At 47.5% G+C, this 15,942-nt stretch overlaps 1 protein-coding gene across 1 annotated transcript; it reads right to left on the bottom strand.

The window, feature by feature from the left end:
* Positions 1-10,520, bottom strand: LOC115181716 (leucine-rich repeat extensin-like protein 5). Its single transcript, XM_029743543.1, has 4 exons — positions 10,515-10,520; positions 10,262-10,398; positions 8,029-8,524; positions 1-354 (listed from the first exon to the last, which is right to left on the bottom strand). Exons 1-4 carry the CDS (start codon positions 10,518-10,520, stop codon positions 1-3), a joined length of 993 nt encoding a protein of 330 aa, XP_029599403.1.
* Positions 10,521-15,942: the final 5,422 nt, after the last annotated feature.

Here is a 15,942-nt window from a genome sequence, read left to right as displayed (position 1 = left end):
TCAGAAGAGATTCTGGTGTAGAGGGGTTTCGGGTGTGTAGGAGAGATTCTGGGTAGAGGGTTCGGGTGGGGTAGAAGAGATTCTGGGTAGAGGGGTTCGGGTGTGTAGGAGAGATTCTGGGTAGAGGGGTTCGGGTGTGTAGAAGAGATTCTGGGTAGAGGGGTTCGGGTGTGTAGGAGAGATTCTGGGTAGAGGGGTTCGGGTGTGTAGGAGAGATTCTGGGTAGAGGGGTTCGGGTGTGTAGAAGAGATTCTGGGTAGAGGGGTTCGGGTGTGTAGGAGAGATTCTGGGTAGAGGGGTTCGGGTGTGTAGAAGAGATTCTGGGTAGAGGGGTTCGGGTGTGTAGGAGAGATTCTGGGTAGAGGTAGAGGGGTTCGGGTGTGTAGAAGAGATTCTGGGTAGAGGTAGAGGGGTTCGGGTGTGTAGGAGAGATTCTGGGTAGAGGTAGAGGGGTTCGGGTGTGTAGAAGAGATTCTGGGTAGAGGTAGAGGGGTTCGGGTGTGTAGAAGAGATTCTGGGTAGAGGTAGAGGGGTTCGGGTGTGTAGAAGAGATTCTGGGTAGAGGGGTTCGGGTTGGTGTGTAGGAGAGATTCTGGTAGAGGTAGAGGGGTTCGGGTGTGTAGGAGAGATTCTGGGTAGAGGGGTTCGGGTGTGTAGGAGAGATTCTGGGTAGAGGTAGAGGGGTTCGGGTGTGTAGAAGAGATTCTGGGTAGAGGTAGAGGGGTTCGGGTGTGAAGGAGAGATTCTGGGTAGAGGTAGAGGGGTTCGGGTGTGAAGAAGAGACCATTTTGTTGTGAGGGGACATCGTTTTGGATAACAAGGACACCGATTAGAAGAAGTGGATTAAAGAATAATCATAAACATTTATTTTTTTATAGCAGTAAGAAAGACGTTTGGTGTTTTCTTCCTAGTTGAGAAAAGTCAAGTGAAGGTCACGTCTACAGTCTCTGTCAAAACCACCAATGAATGATGTGCGTCTCAAATGCCACTTCATTCACACGTTGCATTTCCGTCACTGTGACGTCACGCCATTTTGTTATGGCCGTTGTCAAGCCGCTGCCCTCCCTAGTGATGCCCAAAAGTCGTGACGAGCCCAGTCATTCTGTACGATGACATTACTAAAGTTGGAAAATATTTAGTTGGGAAGAACTTGACCATTTATCATGTCGTTTAACCTTGACTTAAGCAGATGGCAATTTTGTCATTAGCTAGAAAAGTTTGTCAACAAAATGTGTATCAAGGCTTAATGTTAACTAGTTAATATGGTGGTCTTCTCTCAGTCTTAGTGTCATAAAGTCAGTCTGGAGGCATCGGTGTTTCCTACTAATTACACTGCATGGACAAAAGTATGTCGCTCCACAACCATGGGCATTAATATGGAGTTGGTCCCCCCTTCGCTGCTCTAACAGCCTCCTCTCTTCTGGGAAGGCTTTAATATGGAGTTGGTCCCCCTTCGCTGCTATAACAGCCTCCTCTCTTCTGGGAAGGCTTTAATATGGAGTTGGTCCCCCCTTCGCTGCTATAACAGCCTCCTCTCTTCTGGGAAGGCTTTAATATGGAGTTGGTCCCCCTTCGCTGCTCTAACAGCCTCCTCTCTTCTGGGAAGGCTTTAATATGGAGTTGGTCCCCCCTTCGCTGCTATAACAGCCTCCTCTCTTCTGGGAAGGCTTTAATATGGAGTTGGTCCCCCTTCGCTGCTCTAACAGCCTCCTCTCTTCTGGGAAGGTTTTAATATGGAGTTGGTCCCCCCTTCGCTGCTATAACAGCCTCCTCTCTTCTGGGAAGGCTTTAATATGGAGTTGGTCCCCCCTTCGCTGCTCTAACAGCCTCCTCTCTTCTGGGAAGGTTTTAATATGGAGTTGGTCACCCCTTCGCTGCTATAACAGCCTCCTCTCTTCTGGGAAGGTTTTAATATGGAGTTGGTCCCCCCCTTTGCTGCTATAACAGCCTCCGCTCTTCTGGGAAGTCATTAATATGGAGTTGGTCCCCCCTTCGCTGCTATAACAGCCTCCTCTCTTCTGGGAAGGTTTTAATATGGAGTTGTTCCCCCCCTTCGCTGCTCTAACAGCCTCCACTCTTCTGGGAAGGTTTTAATATGGAGTTGGTCCCCCCTTCGCTGCTATAACAGCCTCCTCTCTTCTGGGAAGGTTTTAATATGGAGTTGGTCCCCCCTTCGCTGCACTAACAGCCTCCACTCTTCTGGGAAGGTTTTAATATGGAGTTGGTCCCCCTTCGCTGCTATAACAGCCTCCACTCTTCTGGGAAGGTTTTAATATGGAGTTGGTCCCCCCTTCGCTGCTATAACAGCCTCCGCTCTTCTGGGAAGTCATTAATATGGAGTTGGTCCCCCCCTTCGCTGCTATAACAGCCTCCTCTCTTCTGGGAAGGTTTTAATATGGAGTTGGTCCCCCCTTCGCTGCTATAACAGCCTCCTCTCTTCTGGGAAGGCTTTAATATGGAGTTGGTCCCCCCTTCCCTGCTATAACAGCCTCCTCTCTTCTGGGAAGGTTTTAATATGGAGTTGGTCCCCCCTTCCCTGCTATAACAGCCTCCTCTCTTCTGGGAAGGCTTTCCACTAGATGTTGGAACATTGCTGCAGGGACTTGTTTCCATTCAGACACAAATGTTTAGTAAGGTCGGGCACTGATGTTGGGCGATTTAGGCCTGGCTCGCAGTCGTTGTTCCAATTAATCCCTAAGGTGTTCGATGGGGTTGAGGTCCGGGCTCTGTGCGGGCCAGTCAAGTTCTTCCACACCGATCTCGACAAACAATTTCATGCTGAAACAGGAAAGGGCCATCCCCAAACTGTTGCCACAAAGTTGGAAGCACAGAATCATCTAGAATGTCTTTGTATGCTGTAGCGTTAAGATGTCTCTTCACTGGAACTAAGGGGCCGAGCCTGAACCAGGAAGAACAGCCCCAGACCACATACTTCTGACCATGCAGTGTATTTGCCTACTTTTAGGAATGTGATTTCTGTATTTCCAAGCCACTGTAATGGACTTGATGAAATCAGCATCAGTGCTGATTTGATAATGCGCTGAGTAAAATACTCAGTAGGGCATCAGTCCTGAAACTAATGTTCAAAACAATATTGTGATTTAAATGTGCAGCCAATGAATAGTATTCCCCTTAAAGGGTAATGGTGCCATGTTGGATGACCCAGAGCCCCTTAAAGGGTAATGGTGCCATGTTGGATGACCCAGAGCCCCTTAAAGGGTAATGGTGCCATGTTGGATGCACACAGGGCTGTCAGGACTCCACAACAGCAGGCGGCCTTGAGAGAAAGGCTATAGTTATTATTTATCATTCTTGGATATGAATGAAAAGGGAAAATAAAGCTTTTTACTCTGGTGGTACAAAGGAGAGACAGTAATTACAAAGTTGTGGATGAGACGAGGCCGTTGTCATGGGCGGGGGAGAATGACAGAGTTAATGGACTTGTTTTGGAAGGGCAACTGAGAATGAGAGACCAGATTGGAAAATGACTTCAAGTCTCTCTCTCTCTCTCTCTCTCTCTCTCTCTCTCTCTCTCGCGCTCTCTCGCTCTCCAGATGAGTTTTTTCCTTTCTCAAAGATGACCCACTGACTTTGAGTAGTTTATTTTCTTATCCCCGATTGTTTTAATGAGTGGGTAAAGGTGTTGACCTGAGAGCATAGTACTCGTTAGGATTAATACTGGCTGTCTAGACTCACACACACACAACACATGTTTTTACCATCCTTGTGGGGACCTAAAATGTATTTCCATTCAAATTCCTATTTTCTATAACTCCTGACCCTAAACCGAATCCCAAAGCTTAAAATAACCTTTTGTCCTCGTGGGGACATTTCCCAAGTCCCCACGAGGGATAATTTTCCTTGTTTTTGTATATTACCATCCTGGTTGGTCCCGTAAATCCACAAGGATAAGTAATACACACACAAGCCTATTCCCTTTTTCATAAGGGACTGCTCTGCTAAATACAAATGAATTTGTCAATCGGGGGCCATTGCCTTTTTTTTGTTTTTTTTGTATGACTGCGGAAAGAAGAAAAAAGGAATACGTTTTTTAAAGTCGATTTGAAGATCTCAGACAGGCAATTTGCATCCGCCGTATTATCCTGTCTGATGTAGCAGAAGAGCTGGTAGCCAATGAGAAGGCACTGACCTTTTGGTGCTTAGTGAAAAATGGGGAATAATTCACTCAGATGTGTTTTGTGTGACGTGTGTTTTCCATTTCCATGTTAGTCATTTAGCAGACGCTCTTATCCAGAGCCACAAACAGAAACACATAGGCTTAACTGCCTTGCTCAAGGACATATCGCCAGAATTCTTCACCTGATCTGCTCAGGATTCGAACCAGCGACCTTTTGGTTACTGGACAAGTCTTTTGGAATAATTACGTGGCGTTAGATTGTAAACTGTCATGGTCAAAACATATAGATCCAGTGGTTGTACAGATGGGGGGAGGTCTGTCCGTAATAGATGCTCTGCTTTTTTAACACCACATTCCAAAGCATGTTCTGGAGGCTCTAGTTTCATCTTGATTATTGTCCCGTCCAGTGCTGCAAGGAAATACCTAGTTAAACTGCAGCTGGCCCAGAACAGAGCTGCATGTCTTGCTCTTCATTGTAATCAGAGGGCTGATATAAATACTATGTATGCCAGTCTCTCTTGGTTAAGAGTTGAGGAGAGACTGACTGCATCACTTCTTCTTTTTATAAAAAAAACTGTTGGAAAATCCCAAATTGTTTGCGTAGTCAATTTACACACAGCTCTGACACACACACACTTACCCCACCAGACATGCCACCAGGGGTCTTTTCACAGTCCCCAAATTCAACACCAGGGGTCTTTTCACAGTTCCCAAATTCAAGAAAGTGTATAGTATTATATATTCATTATTGCATGGAACTTCCATCTCCTACTGGGCAAATAAACAGCAAACATGGGTTCAAAAAACAGAAAGCAACACCTTCCCTATTTGACCTAGAAAGTGTGTGTATGTATTGATATGTAGGCAATTTGACCTAGATAGTGTGTGTGTGTGTGTATTGATATGTAGGTTACTAGACCTAGATAGTGTGTGTGTGTGTGTGTGTATTGATATGTAGGCTACTAGACCTAGATAGTGTATGTATTGATATGTAGGCTACTAGACCTAGATAGTGTGTGTATTGATATGCAGGCTACTAGACCTAGATAGTGTGTGTATGTATTGATATGTAGGCTACTAGACCTAGATAGTGTGTGTGTGTATTGATATGCAGGCTACTAGACCTAGATAGTGTGTGTATTGATATGCAGGCTACTAGACCTAGATAGTGTGTGTGTGTATTGATATGCAGGCTACTAGACCTAGATAGTGTGTGTGTATGTATTGATATGTAGGCTACTAGACCTAGATTGTGTGTGTGTATGTATTGATATGTAGGCTACTAGACCTAGATAGTGTGTGTATGTATTGATATGTAGGCTACTAGACCTAGATTGTGTGTGCGTGTGTGAGTGTGTATTGATATGTAGGCTAATAGACATAGATTATGTATGTATGTATGTATGTATGTATGTATGTATGTATGTATGTATGTATGTATGTATGTATGTATGTATTGATATGTAGGCTACTAGACCTAGATAGTGTGTGTGTGTGTGTGTGTGTGTATTGATATGTAGGCTACTAGACCTAGATAGTGTGTGTGTATATGTATTGATATGTAGGCTACTAGACCTAGATAGTGTGTGTATGTATTGATATGTAGGCTACTAGACCTAGATAGTGTGTGTATGTATTGATATGTAGGCTACTAGACCTAGATAGTGTGTGTATTGATATATAGGCTACTAGACCTAGATAGTGTGTGTATTGATATGCAGGCTACTAGACCTAGATAGTGTGTGTATGTATTGATATGTAGGCTACTAGACCTAGATAGTGTGTGTGTGTGTGTGTGTGTGTGTGTGTGTATTGATATGTAGGCTACTAGACCTAGATAGTGTGTGTGTGTGTGTGTGTGTGTGTGTGTGTGTGTGTGTGTGTGTGTGTGTGTATTGATATGTAGGCTACTAGACCTAGATAGTGTGTGTGTATGTATTGATATGTAGGCTACTAGACCTAGATAGTGTATGTATTGATATGCAGGCTACTAGACCTAGATAGTGTGTGTATTGATATGTAGGCTACTAGACCTAGATAGTGTATGTATGTATTGATATGTAGGCTACTAGACCTAGATAGTGTGTGTATTGATATGCAGGCTTCTAGACCTAGATAGTGTGTGTATGTATTGATATGTAGGCTACTATACCTAGATAGTGTGTGTGTGTATTGATATGTAGGCTACTAGACCTAGATAGTGTGTGTGTGTATTGATATGTAGGCTACTAGACCTAGATAGTGTGTGTATTGATATGTAGGCTACTAGACCTAGATAGTGTGTGTGTGTATTGATATGTAGGCTACTAGACCTAGATAGTGTGTGTATTGATATGCAGGCTACTAGACCTAGATAGTGTGTGTATTGATATGTAGGCTACTAGACCTAGATAGTGTGTGTGTGTATTGATATGTAGGCTACTAGACCTAGATAGTGTGTGTGTATTGATATGCAGGCTACTAGACCTAGATAGTGTGTGTATGTATTGATATGTAGGCTACTAGACCTAGATAGTGTGTGTGTATTGATATGCAGGCTACTAGACCTAGATAGTGTGTGTGTGTATTGATATGCAGGCTACTAGACCTAGATAGTGTGTATGTATTGATATGCAGGCTACTAGACCTAGATAGTGTGTGTATGTATTGATATGTAGGCTACTAGACCTAGATAGTGTATGTATTGATATGCAGGCTACTAGACCTAGATAGTGTGTGTATTGATATGTAGGCTACTAGACCTAGATAGTGTATGTATTGATATGTAGGCTACTAGACCTAGATAGTGTATGTATTGATATGTAGGCTACTAGACCTAGATAGTGTGTGTATGTATTGATATGTAGGCTACTAGACCTAGATAGTGTGTGTGTATTGATATGTAGGCTACTAGACCTAGATAGTGTATGTATTGATATGTAGGCTACTAGACCTAGATAGTGTGTGTGTATTGATATGTAGGCTACTAGACCTAGATAGTGTGTGTGTGTATTGATATGCAGGCTACTAGACCTAGATAGTGTGTGTATGTATTGATATGCAGGCTACTAGACCTAGATAGTGTGTGTATGTATTGATATGCAGGCTACTAGACCTAGATAGTGTGTGTATGTATTGATATGTAGGCTACTAGACCTAGATAGTGTGTGTATTGATATGTAGGCTACTAGACCTAGATAGTGTATGTATTGATATGTAGGCTACTAGACCTAGATAGTGTATGTATTGATATGTAGGCTACTAGACCTAGATAGTGTATGTATTGATATGTAGGCTACTAGACCTAGATAGTGTGTGTATGTATTGATATGTAGGCTACTAGACCTAGATAGTGTGTGTATGTATTGATATGTAGGCTACTAGACCTAGATAGTGTATGTATTGATATGTAGGCTACTAGACCTAGATAGTGTGTGTGTATTGATATGCAGGCTACTAGACCTAGATAGTGTGTGTGAGTATTGATATGCAGGCTACTAGACCTAGATAGTGTGTGTGAGTATTGATATGCAGGCTACTAGACCTAGATAGTGTGTATGTATTGATATGTAGGCTACTAGACCTAGATAGTGTGTGTATTGATATGTAGGCTACTAGACCTAGATAGTGTGTGTATGTATTGATATGTAGGCTACTAGACCTAGATAGTGTGTGTATTGATATGTAGGCTACTAGACCTAGATAGTGTGTGTATTGATATGTAGGCTACTAGACCTAGATAGTGTGTGTATGTATTGATATGTAGGCTACTTGTGCCTTTTTAAAGAGATATATGTATGTAGTTCTGTTCTTGTCTGTTGATGTTCTGTATCATGTTTCATGTTTTGTGTGGATCCCAGGAAGAGGAGCTGCTGCTTTAGTAACAGCTAATGGGGATCCTAGTAAAATACCAAATACTGGCCCAGTGCTGTGTGCTGGACTAAAGTGCCTATCCAGACAGGCAGGGCGTGGCGTCTGGGACGGACAGGCGGGGGGGGGGGTGGCGTCTGGGACGGACAGGCGGGGGGGGGGGGGGGTGGCGTCTGGGACGGACAGGCGGGGGGGGGCGTGGCGTCTGGGACGGACAGGCGGGGGGGGCGTGGCGTCTGGGACGGACAGGCGGGGGGGGCGTGGCGTCTGGGACGGACAGGCGGGGGGGGCGTGGCGTCTGGGACGGACAGGCGGGGGGGGCTGGGGTCTGGGACGGACAGGCGGGGGGGGCGTGGCGTCTGGGACGGACAGGCGGAGGGGGCGTGGCGCCTGGGACGGACAGGCAGGGAGGGCGTGGCGTCTGGGACGGACAGGGCGGCCCCTGGGACGGACAGGCGGGGCGCGGCCCCTGGGACGGACCCCTCTTCAGTCCACTTTCCTCCTTTCCCTAATTCACTCACTGTCCCATCTCCCAAGCTGAATGTGTTTCCATTAACAGGCCATATAGATTACTGTCTGCATATTGGAAAAAGTTAACTAAATAAATATTGTATTTTAGTTTGAGGGAGATGCATAGCTCAATATTGATTAAGCGTTAACTGAGTTAGGTCTGTACGCTGTTCGTGTGTGTGTGTGTGGTGAGGGAGGTTCGATGTTGAAGTGTCCTCCACCCTAGTGTCCTCCACGGTAGTGTCCTCGAGTGTGGTCTATTTATATGACTCCATGGTGACTGCATTAATATCCCATGTAGTGTTGTCACGGAACCAACATTTCACCACCGATATGATACCAGGCCAAGTATCACCATACCGAGTAGTATACTGTATCATTAGTGTTGTCACGGAACCAACATTTCACCACCGATATGATACCAGGCCAAGTATCACCATACCGAGTAGTATACTGTATCATTAGTGTTGTCACGGAACCAACATTTCACCACCGATATGATACCAGGCCAAGTATCATCATACTGAGTAGTATACTGTATCATTAGTGTTGTCACGGAACCAACATTTCACCACCGATATGATACCAGGCCAAGTATCATCATACCGAGTAGTATACTGTATCATTAGTGTTGTCACGGAACCAACATTTCACTACCGATATGATACCAGGCCAAGTATCACCATACCGAGTAGTATACTGTATCATTAGTGTTGTCACGGAACCAACATTTCACCACCGATATGATACCAGGCCAAGTATCACCATACCGAGTAGTATACTGTATCATTAGTGTTGTCACGGAACCAACATTTCACCACCGATATGATACCAGGCCAAGTATCACCATACCGAGTAGTATACTGTATCATTAGTGTTGTCACGGAACCAACATTTCACCACCGATATGATACCAGGCCAAGTATCACCATACCGAGTAGTATACTGTATCATTAGTGTTGTCACGGAACCAACATTTCACCACCGATATGATACCAGGCCAAGTATCATCATACTGAGTAGTATACTGTATCATTAGTGTTGTCACGGAACCAACATTTCACCACCGATATGATACCAGGCCAAGTATCATCATACCGAGTAGTATACTGTATCATTAGTGAAATTTTGGTATGGTAACAACACTACTAGCTATGGGACAGGGGATGTTACTGCTGTCAACACACTGAGTACTCCTGTCAGCCTGTCAGCCATGTTACTGCTGTCAACACACTGAGTACTCCTGTCAGCCTGTCAGCCATGTTACTGCTGTCAACACACTGAGTACTCCTGTCAGCCTGTCAGCCATGTTACTGCTGTCAACACACTGAGTACTCCTGTCAGCCTGTCAGCCATGTTACTGCTGTCAACACACTGAGTACTCCTGTCAGCCATGTTACTGCTGTCAACACACTGAGTACTCCTGTCAGCCATGTTACTGCTGTCAACACACTGAGTACTCCTGTCAGCCATGTTACTGCTGTCAACACACTGAGTACTCCTGTCAGCCATGTTACTGCTGTCAACACACTGAGTACTCCTGTCAGCCATGTTACTGCTGTCAACACACTGAGTACTCCTGTCAGCCTGTCAGCCATGTTACTGCTGTCAACACACTGAGTACTCCTGTCAGCTATGTTACTGCTGTCAACACACTGAGTACTCCTGTCAGCCATGTTACTGCTGTCAACACACTGAGTACTCCTGTCAGCCATATAAATGCCCCAATAACACCTGTTTCCTATATAGTGCACTACTTTTCACCGGACCCCCGTTGGGAGCCCCGCCCCGTTGGGGAGCCCCGCCCCGTTGGGAGCCCCGCCCCGTTGGGAGCCCCGCCCCGTTGGGAGCCCCGTTGGGAGCCCCGTTGGGAGCCCCGTTGGGAGCCCCGTTGGGAAGCCCTGGTCAACAGTAGTAGACATTGAATGTAACTTCACACAGCGTTTAATATAATGGTTGATTTTGCTCATATTTGCTGTGATTTGATTGGAGGAATGGGAGGAAGGAATACACTTACCTGCATAATGATCTGTATGTCATTGTGGCAGTAAGGAGGGAACTGCATGAAACCTTTACTCTTCAATAAACACACACCTCCCTTCCTCACACACTGTCTCCCTCTCTCCCACACACACACACCTCCCTTCCTCACACACTGTCTCCCTCTCTCCCACATACACACACACCTCCCTTCCTCACACACTCTGTCTCCCTCTCTCCCACATACACACACCTCCCTTCCTCACACACTCTGTCTCCTGCTCTCCCACATAAACACACACCTCCCTTCCTCACACTCTGTCTCCTGCTCTCCCACACACACACACACCTCCCTTCCTCACACACTCTATCTCCCTCTCTCCCCCACACACACACCTCCCTTCCTCACACTCTGTCTCCTGCTCTCCCACATACACACACCTCCCTTCCTCACACACTCTGTCTCCTGCTCTCCCACACACACACCTCCCTTCCTCACACTCTGTCTCCTGCTCTCCCACATACACACACACCTCCCTTCCTCACACACTCTGTCTCCCTCTCTCCCACATACACACACCTCCCTTCCTCACACACTCTGTCTCCCTCTCTCCCACACACACACACCTCCCTTCCTCACACACTCTGTCTCCCTCTCTCCCACACACACACACCTCCCTTCCTCACACTCTGTCTCCCTCTCTCCCACATACACACACCTCCCTTCCTCACACACTCTGTCTCCTGCTCTCCCACACACACACACCTCCCTTCCTCACACACTCTGTCTCCCTCTCTCCCACACACACACACCTCCCTTCCTCACACACTCTGTCTCCCTCTCTCCCACACACACACACACACCTCCCTTCCTCACACACTCTGTCTCCCTCTCTCCCACATACACACACCTCCCTTCCTCACACACTCTGTCTCCTGCTCTCCCACACACACACCTCCCTTCCTCACACACTCTGTCTCCCTCTCTCCCACACACACACACACACCTCCCTTCCTCACACACTCTGTCTCCCTCTCTCCCACACACACACACACCTCCCTTCCTCACACACTCTGTCTCCCTCTCTCCCACATACACACACCTCCCTTCCTCACACACTCTGTCTCCTGCTCTCCCACACACACACCTCCCTTCCTCACACACTCTGTCTCCCTCTCTCCCACACACACACACACACCTCCCTTCCTCACACACTCTGTCTCCCTCTCTCCCACACACACACACCTCCCTTCCTCACACTCTGTCTCCCTCTCTCCCACACACACACACCTCCCTTCCTCACACACTCTGTCTCCCTCTCTCCCACATACACACACCTCCCTTCCTCACACACTCTGTCTCCTGCTCTCCCACATACACACACCTCCCTTCCTCACACACTCTGTCTCCTGCTCTCCCACATACACACACCTCCCTTCCTCACACACTCTGTCTCCCTCTCTCCCACACACACACACCTCCCTTCCTCACACACTCTGTCTCCTGCTCTCCCACATACACACACCTCCCTTCCTCACACACTCTGTCTCCCTCTCTCCCCACATACACACACCTCCCTTCCTCACACACTCTGTCTCCTGCTCTCCCACATACACACACCTCCCTTCCTCACACACTCTGTCTCCCTCTCTCCCACATACACACACCTCCCTTCCTCACACACTCTGTCTCCCTCTCTCCCACACACACACACCTCCCTTCCTCACACTCTGTCTCCCTCTCTCCCACACACACACACCTCCCTTCCTCACACACTCTGTCTCCCTCTCTCCCACACACACACACACCTACCTCCCTTCCTCACACACTCTGTCTCCCTCTCTCCCACACACACACACCTCCCTTCCTCACACACTCTGTCTCCTGCTCTCCCACACACACACCTCCCTTCCTCACACACTCTGTCTCCTGCTCTCCCACACACACACACCTCCCTTCCTCACACACTCTGTCTCCCTCTCTCCCACATACACACACCTCCCTTCCTCACACACTCTGTCTCCCTCTCTCCCACACACACACACCTCCCTTCCTCACACACTCTGTCTCCTGCTCTCCCACACACACACACCTCCCTTCCTCACACACTCTGCCTCCCTCTCTCCCACATACACACACACCTCCCTTCCTCACACACTCTGTCTCCTGCTCTCCCACACACACACACCTCCCTTCCTCACACACTCTGTCTCCTGCTCTCCCACACACACACACCTCCCTTCCTCACACACTCTGTCTCCCTCTCTCCCACACACACACCTCCCTTCCTCACACACTCTGTCTCCTGCTCTCCCACACACACACCTCCCTTCCTCACACACTCTGTCTCCCTCTCTCCCACACACACACACCTCCCTTCCTTACACACTCTGTCTCCCTCTCTCCCACATACACACACACCTCCCAACGTTTAAAACGTTAGGCACCAAACATATTTTTTGAACCTACGTTTTGAAGCACATCTCATGAATAGCAGACCCCTTTTTCTTTCTTCCTGGGCCAATCAAATTAGCCTAAACCGTACTGTCATGTTAGCAGGTTGTTAGCTAGCTGGGCAACATGACTGAACAACGTTTATCAAAACAATAAGTAGCGACCTGGGATTATTTTAAAACGATCCGCGACTTGGTTTGTGAAATTATATGTAAAGGGGGGGAAAGGTATCTCTGGTATTATGAGTCAGATATATGTTTTAATGTTCCCATTCAGGCTAGAGACGAGCTGTTTTCTATGCTGGAAAGATACATGCCTGTCGTTGAGTTCTGCTCAATTTCCCCTCTGGCAATCAGAGGCTGCGTGACAGTGAACTTACGCTCTGCTCAGACTGGCCCGTGTCCATGGTTATAACAGACGACGAAATGACTTGGGGCGTTGCTCCAATGTATTAAATGTACAAATCTAACAGAAGACTCATCATGGTCTGCACCCCCCCCCCCCCCCCCCCCCCCATCACAGATAAATGATAGTTTAAAAACATGACGGAGGAATATTGTGCATGAAGAGAGGACTGAGGAACAGGTGAGTGAAGGAGGGTCACATGACATCGATGTGGATATTATTGGACCGACTCATACTAGAGGCTGTTGCTTAAATTCAACCCAATTTCTGAACGAAAAACTGACTTTGTAGACATTTTGTACGAGGCGCCAGCAGGTTCTTTTAGATGGGCAGAACAGTTTGGTAGTAGGAAATGGTGCTATGGGATTCTAAACTGTTGGTATCATGACATTTCAGTACCGTGATATTACTGTGGTACCTGTAAACCATGCAACACTACTAGCTAGCCAATGACTCAGTAGGAGAGTAGTGACGTCCCCCGGTCATTTAGCTAGCCAATGACTCAGTAGGACAGCAGCGACGTCCCCTGGTCCTTTAGCTAGCCAATGACTCAGTAGGAGAGCAGCGACGTCCCTGGTCCTTTAGCTAGCCAATGACTCAGTAGGACAGCAGCGACGTCCCCTGGTCCTTTAGCTAGCCAATGACTCAGTAGGAGAGTAGTGACGTCCCCGGTCCTTTAGCTAGCCAATGACTCAGTAGGAGAGCAGCGACGTCCCCGGTCCTTTAGCTAGCCAATGACTTAGTAGGAGAGCAGCGACGTCCCCGGTCCTTTAGCTAGCCAATGACTCAGTAGGACAGCAGCGACGTCCCCGGTCCTTTAGCTAGCCAATGACTCAGTAGGAGAGCAGCGACGTCCCCTGGTCCTTTAGCTAGCCAATGACTCAGTAGGACAGCAGCGACGTCCCCGGTCCTTTAGCTAGCCAATGACTCAGTAGGAGAGCAGCGACGTCCCCGGTCCTTTAGCTAGCCAATGACTCAGTAGGAGAGCAGCGACGTCCCCGGTCCTTTAGCTAGCCAATGACTCAGTAGGACAGCAGCGACGTCCCAGGTCCTTTAGCTAGCCAATGACTCAGTAGGACAGCAGCGATGTTCCCAGGTCCTTTAGCTAGAAACATTTTGTCAATACTTCCCAGAAAGGCTGCTGGTCGATGAGAATGTGTCCGACTAGGAGAGAAATGCTTCCTTTAACTAATTCTGTGCATCCATCCCTCTTTCTCTGCCATCCCTTCTTCCCCCGGATAACCGGATCACTCTCACTCACACACACACACACACACACACACACACACACACACACACACACCTCTCAGAGGAAATATCACTAATGATAGTCAGCACATCCATCATTGTCAGAGAGGCGGTCCCAGAGGTAAAGGCTTCACGGCGACAGTAACCATGATGCTACGGGGTGTGTGTGTGTGTGTGTGTGTGTGTGTGTGTCTGTCTGTCTGTCTGGTTCATTCTGCTTCACCAGCTAGCCAGGCAGCCGAACTGCAGCACAGCATCCCAAATTGCACCCTTTTGTTCCATAGGGCTCTGGTCTGTAGTAGTGCACTATATAGGGAATAGGGCTCCATTTGGGACGCAGATAGTAGCTAATATAAACCAGACCGACAGGGAGGGAGAGAGGGGAGATGCATCTGTCTGGATCCAAGCTGGCAGATGGAGGTGGAAGTGATGTTGGCACAACGCTGGGATGTTTTATCATCCACACTGAGATGGGATCCTCACCCTCTGTCCCAGCAGGCCTCCCTACTGGGGGAAGCACTGAGATGGGATCCTCACCCTCTGTCCCAGCAGGCCTCCCTACTGGGGGAAGCACTGAGATGGGATCCTCACCCTCTGTCCCAGCAGGCCTCCCTACTGGGGGAAGCACTGAGATGGGATCCTCACCCTCTGTCCTAGCAGGCCTCCCTACTGGGGGAAGCACAGTGCTTTGCCCTACCTGTCTCTGTGGAAGAAACAAGGCTCTGGCGTACTGTGAAGGGAGGCTGATCTGTGAAATCAAAGCCGCTCACTCTGTGTGTTTATGTGCTGTGTTACTGATAGAAGAGCTAGAGTCAGCTAGCTAGTTAAACACACTGCAGCCTCCTCTGAAACATTTATATTACCGCTGTCTTGTTAATCCTCACCCTGTCGGACATCCTTTTATCACACAGACACACACACACACACACACACACAGACACACACACACACACACACACAGACACAGACACAGACACACACACACACACACAGACACACACTTCTCTGTCAGCCAGTCAGAACTAGCAGCGCTATGGAAACCCCATTCGACAGTGTGGAGTGTGAGGGCAGTAGCCTCGAACCAACCAATGAAAGCAGCCACCAGTCATTTCTGCTTTGAGCTTGATCCGTTTTTTAATTAATGATGAGCATTTAAGTGGGATGAATAGAAAGATGGTGTGTGTGTGACTTTGTGGTTGGTGCTTTTAACTCTCTCTCTCTCTGTGTGTGTGTGTGTGTGTGTGAGCAATGTCAGCAGAATCTAGAGTGTTCTTGGTGGGGAAACGGGCAGCTGCTCTGTGCTGTAAACCTTGAGGTTTGTACAACGTTGATCTAACGTTGAGGTCCTTGATTTTCA

The sequence above is a fragment of the Salmo trutta genome, unplaced genomic scaffold (genome assembly GCF_901001165.1).
Source record: "Salmo trutta unplaced genomic scaffold, fSalTru1.1, whole genome shotgun sequence".
Lineage (NCBI taxonomy): Eukaryota > Metazoa > Chordata > Actinopteri > Salmoniformes > Salmonidae > Salmo > Salmo trutta.
The sequence above is the reverse complement of the archived record's forward strand: the minus strand, read 5'-3'. Positions and strand labels throughout refer to the sequence as shown.

Coding starts and splice junctions, on each gene's coding strand:
- LOC115181716 (XM_029743543.1), bottom strand. Junction 8,525..10,261: donor GGGCTCCCAACGGGGGTCCG/GTGAAAAGTAGT, acceptor AAACACATTCAG/CTTGGGAGATGGGACAGTGA. Junction 355..8,028: donor CAGCACTGGGCCAGTATTTG/GTATTTTACTAG, acceptor ACCTCTACCCAG/AATCTCTCCTACACACCCGA.